This window comes from Octodon degus, unplaced genomic scaffold (assembly GCF_000260255.1).
Source record: "Octodon degus isolate 3935 unplaced genomic scaffold, OctDeg1.0 scaffold00184, whole genome shotgun sequence".
In the NCBI taxonomy this organism is placed as follows: domain Eukaryota; kingdom Metazoa; phylum Chordata; class Mammalia; order Rodentia; family Octodontidae; genus Octodon; species Octodon degus.
In genome coordinates this window covers 3,146,064-3,151,592 of record NW_004524760.1, presented here as the reverse complement: position 1 = coordinate 3,151,592, position 5,529 = coordinate 3,146,064, and the positions used below count along the sequence as shown (strand labels likewise).

Genomic DNA, 5,529 nt, shown 5'->3' with positions numbered 1-5,529 from the left:
TAAATCACAAAAATCCAGTCTATTGACCCAGGGAGATAGCTCAGTAGAATAAGCGCTTGCCTGGCAAGAACAGGGTCCTGAGTTCAATCCCTGGTTCCGAAAAAAAAAAAAAAAATCCAGTCCATCAACAGAATGAAACTACAAAACAAGAAGTTCAAGTTGAAATTATATTTTGCCATTATGGAGACAATTCAACTAGTGCACAAAACTGGTAATCCTTCAAATCTCAGGACTATAATATAAATATTCTAATGTCATTCAACTCTTATGTTTAAAATATTAGATTTAAATGTTTCAATATATTTTTGCAATACTATGATAGGGAACCGCTTAGACTGCTTCAAAGCTCAGGGTAATCTAAGGACACCTGAGGACGTGACCTCACTTGTCTGGTGCTGGCACACAGTGTGATAGTTATATAACCATGATTTCACACAGGTAAACATGTGTAAGCTGGTTACTGCAGTATGTAAGAATGTAAACACGAGATAATAACCTATGTAAGAATTATACAGGAAAGATGCAGGAGTGCCCTTGAGCTCTGGCTCTCTGTTCTGCTGCCTGCTGTTGCTATTGTCTTGCATACATGTGTTTCTTAGCCTTGGGACCTCATCCACGAAAATCTCCCTTGGACATCTTGAGCAGACCAACAAATACCATCTTCCCAAACTGAGTATTTGTAGATACTTTACCTTTTTTGCCGTAGAAGTTGGTTCTTTCCTCATACATCTCAGTAAAAACTCTGGCATGTTATTTTCAATATCTTCACGAGTTCCCTTTTTATGCAGAACTGCAGCCAGAAAGGAAATAACCTGGAAGGAATTTTTTCAATCACTGTGTATAATATATCATGATATATAAAATTTCACTCCTATATGACTGCCCAAATAGTGATAAAGTATGTAAAAACAGATTTTTTTTTAGGAATAAAATATAGGGCCACGAACGAATATAGCTCAGTGGCATAGCACCTGACTGGCAAACACAAATCCTGACTTTGATTCCCAGTAACCTCCCCCAAAAATCTTGAGAAATAAAAATGTAACATAAAACATTAGTGCTAATTTTAATTATTTGTATTACTAACTAAATGTACAAAAGTACACTATCTGTGAATACATGAAAAAGAAAACCTTTACACCACAAACTAATGAATTCTTTCTTAATTTCATAAGCTGGACCACTGCCTTGTTTCTATCCATGAAAATTATCTCTACATATTCTCTATTAAAATAAACTATGTGTGTGTTTATGTGTGTGCATGCGCACGTTTGTGTATTCTTTCCTTACACAGAGTATATTTGGTTCATAAATTTGTGGATTTTTTTATCTAATAAATATAGGTGGCATAATTATTTTAATGTAGTCTAATATAATTTATCAATACCATTTTGAATAACAGCTGTTTCTGAAAAATCAAGTGAGAAAGATAGAATGGACATATAACCACATATGGTGAACGGTAGAAATATTGAATCAGTTAGAGGTTGGTTCAGATTTTAGCTCTGATTGTGTGGCATCTATATGAACTTAGAGAAAGTAGTCAGCCTTCCTGAATAATACCTCTAAAAATGGCAAAAACAATATTGGTAAGGATGTTTTACATATATAGGATATAATAATTTTATCCCAATAAAGTTGGGAGAAAAGAAATGTCTGATGAAATGAAGAAACTCACTGAAATGGATATCAAAGGAAACAAAATTCACATACTAATATAACCATAAAAGAAAACAATACATAATATAACCTTTATACAAAGAAAATTAAGGGCTAGATGGTTTTACCAACGAAGTGTATCTAATGCTTCAGAAAAATACATCAATCATAAAACTCAGGGTTAAGAAAAAGGGGGAAACGTTCTAAGCTCTTATGAGTTCAGTATAACCTTGATAAGAAAAAAGTTCTAATATAATAATTTCTCTTACTCATATATAATCAAAACAAAATATTAGGTAAACACAGGAACCCAGGTTTGATCCCCAGCACTACATGAAGCACCAGCCCTGCCCCAGGGTGTACTGAGCCAGCCACTGAGACCAGGCGTGGTGGTGCACACCTGTAATTCCAGTACTGGGGAGGTTGAAAACAGGAAGATAGCTAAAAGTCCAAGCTGCGTACTGAGACCCTGTACCAAGAACTTTTGGAAAACAAAAATGACAATTTAAATAAGATTCCATCCCTGCTGTGCTTTTATTCATTTATGATAATTATAGAAAAACTGTATTCATAATTATAGTAATTAATGTAATCTGTTCATGTATCTAAAATAATATACAATCTTAATTGCAACTTTGTCAAATTTCCTAATGTGAACTGTATCTTTTCCTTAATCTTGGATCTTTGACAGATATTTCACAGAAACATGAAATTGTATGAAATAAATTCTAAATATAAAGTTCTACAAAATTCGAAACTGAGAAGCATTTCATAAAAACTGACTAAATTTATTAGCTCTAATTATGAACTGGGTTTACTTGAACTACACTAAGGTTTTTAATTTTCATGTATTTGCAGAGTTGTAAAGGGCACTCATCACTTCCACCCTTATTTCTACCAGCCGAACTGTCACAAGCCCTATGACATGCAAGGAGATCCAGAAAATAGTTGTGTCACTGGTCCCTAACTCTAAGACAAAATGAATACATATTTTTAGTAAAAGTCCATCTATCTGTACCACACTTTATTGGCACACAGAAATTTATCAAAATTTTAAAACACATAAGATGAATAACAAATTTATAATGAAGACTTACAAAACTAATCTGCAAAGAATAAAAACAATGCAATTTATTGTGGAATAGTTCCAAATTTGTTTACCGATGAAAGAACATAAATACGTATTCAAGTCAGTTGCCTCTAGAATAGTAAAAGTCCAAAAACTACATTTCAGAAATAGAGTACCACTCTGGGAAAGCTTCTGTTTTTATAGACATTCCTTTTAAAAACGCTCAAGGAAAAATTTTTACAGCTATCTTTCTTCACATACCAACAGCTCAACAAATGAAGAATAACTGTGAGGCTGGAATAAAACAGTTCAACAAACCTTCTCTCAGACCCAAAAAGAATGCTAAGCAAAAACTGTGTTTTATAGGACAAAAAACAAACAAACAAAAAAATACATTTCTTATTTTCCATCTTCCTGGGAGAAAAAAATGTATAGAGATCTTTGGAATCACATTTCAAAAAGTACAAAAGTACCATGATTTTTACTTTAAAAAATACTGCTTTTAAAAAAGGCCTGGTGAAATTCTCTTCACAAGCTCTACTCTTAAAATCTGCACTACAAGCCATAAGAAACATAATCTTATCTTTAAAATCCTATGACATTTTGTTTTTAAAGGACCTGGGATTTTAAAGGCTAATTAATTTCATTTTCTTAATGAATTAAAAAAAAATCATTCCCTTCTATGTTACTTTATTCCTGAATGAATACCATGAAGTGATCCAAAGAACTTCCAAATTTTAGCATAGCTTTGAATCTAAGAAAGATCACATAATCCAAAAAACAGTATTGAAAAATAATCTAAGGAAGCTTTAAGTATCAGCAATCCTACAATTTCTCTTAGTTTTCAAGTTTACTGTATTTTTAAAAATGCACACCTTAAGTAACGGTATCTTTGACAACGTAATATCTAATAATACATGCATGGTGATCAAAAGACATGAAGAATGCTGCTGCCAAGTTCCACCCAATGGGATCTTCAATACAAGGAGGCGAGTGTCCAACCATATTACTAGTAACAGCACAACACAAATTAGAACTTTTTTAGTACAGTCACTCAGTTGTGCGCTATGTTTGAAATAAAGTGTGTTTGAATATATGCCATAAATCATGGATCAGAAATAACACATTTCGTTGAATTTTTACAACTGAAAAACTTCAGATTCCAGCTTTTCAAGAAATGTTATTACGGAAGAAATTTGTGTCTCTGGTTATGAAACTGAGATGCAAATCACTGTTACCCTTGTACGAAAAAAATTCGTCAATCCAGATCCAACACCAAAGTGATATTCTGTTTTTAAATGATGATGGAATTGTGTAAGCTGAGTTTGTATCCAAAACTACTTGTGAATTTTGAATACTATAAGGGATTATTAGAATATTTAGGAAACAGTGTAAATAGCCTTCATGTAGAAAAAAACATCCTGGGTGTGCCATGCCGGCCCCATCCCAGGGTGTGTTAGGTGTGGTGGTGCAAGTGTAATCCCACTGCTTGGGAGGCTAAAAACAGAAGAATCACTATGAGTCCCATCTACATAGTGAAACCCTGTAGACCCTCTACTAAATACATAAAAAAGAAAAAACATCCTGAGAAATTGGCAGTTTTATCTTCCATCATAATATGCCAAGTCATACATGGCTCCTGGGATGGAAATTTCTGGCAAATACAAACCTTACAGTGTATCCTCATCTACCTTCTTCATTGGATCTGGCACCATGCCACCCCCTAGCTCTTCTCTAAAGTCAAAACAACCATGAAAGGCAAACATTTTGAATCCATTCAGGACACTCAGGCAGCTAAAGCAATGCACATAAGACAAAAGAGGACTCTCAGGTCTGATTCAAAAAATGATAAGAATGATAGGAAAATGGAATAAGTGTATTACAACAGAGAAGTAATATTTAGTGGGAAATTAAAGAAAGGTATATTTTATTGTGATTAAAGGTTAACTTAAACATTCACTGTATTTTCTAATTATACCTATACAAAAATATTCAAAAAAGTCTATAATTTACAAAACTCTATCTTTGATGCTCAAAAATATAAGCATAATCTTCATTTGATAGGGAAATAAATAATGCAAGATATATTATTTATACCTGCTTAATAGCAATCATTAAAAAAGACTTTGTGCCTATGAAAGCCAATTACCAAATTAAGATTAAAAAATTGATTTGGATATAATGAATTCAAGTTCTTTACTTTTATGATAAAAACTTTTTATGTTATACTAGTGCTATGCACTCAACAAAACCTAAAATAAAATAAAAACCCTTAATGTCCTAGTTGATACTCAAATTAGCCTTAAAGTTTATGGGTTTTAAAAGCAAAGGATGAAGCCAGACCTGGTGATGCACACCTACAGTGCCATCACTCAGGAGGCTGAGATGGAAGGATCACTGTCAGGTCTGAGACCACCCTGGGCTACACAGTGAGTTCACGGATAGTCTGAACTATATACCAGGACTCTGTCTCAAAAAAAGAAGTCTAAGGAAAGGTTCTCTATCTTTACTGAAACTCTGAATTACTTGGTTTGAAGAATTTATTAGAATATAGATGATTAGCCCATCAAGTTCCCAGGTGACAATCATTGGGAACTACTGCTGTATAGTAAATGCCCACTCTCTATCAATGAGCAAGGTCTGATTCCCAAACTAAATTACTACAGTTGAAATTGTTTATTGTAGTTAAATAAATACACAGATGTCTAAAACGGATTGCCTACTGAATCAGGTATGAGAATTCTGTAAAATAATGGGAAATTAGGATTTTGTGCTAGGATTCCCTCCCAACTATCTTGAAT

The 5,529-nt window shown here is 33.3% G+C and overlaps 1 protein-coding gene across 3 annotated transcripts in view; it reads right to left on the bottom strand.

Annotated features, from left to right (window-relative positions):
- Positions 1-5,529, bottom strand: part of Ercc6l2 (ERCC excision repair 6 like 2) — a 185,023-nt gene that overhangs the window by 168,855 nt on the left and 10,639 nt on the right. For all 3 annotated transcript variants that reach the window (XM_012517485.2, XM_023703936.1, XM_023703937.1), the window contains exon 3: positions 693-812. In XM_012517485.2, coding sequence (XP_012372939.1) covers positions 693-812 — 120 coding nt within the window. The remainder of the gene's footprint in view (positions 1-692; positions 813-5,529) is intronic.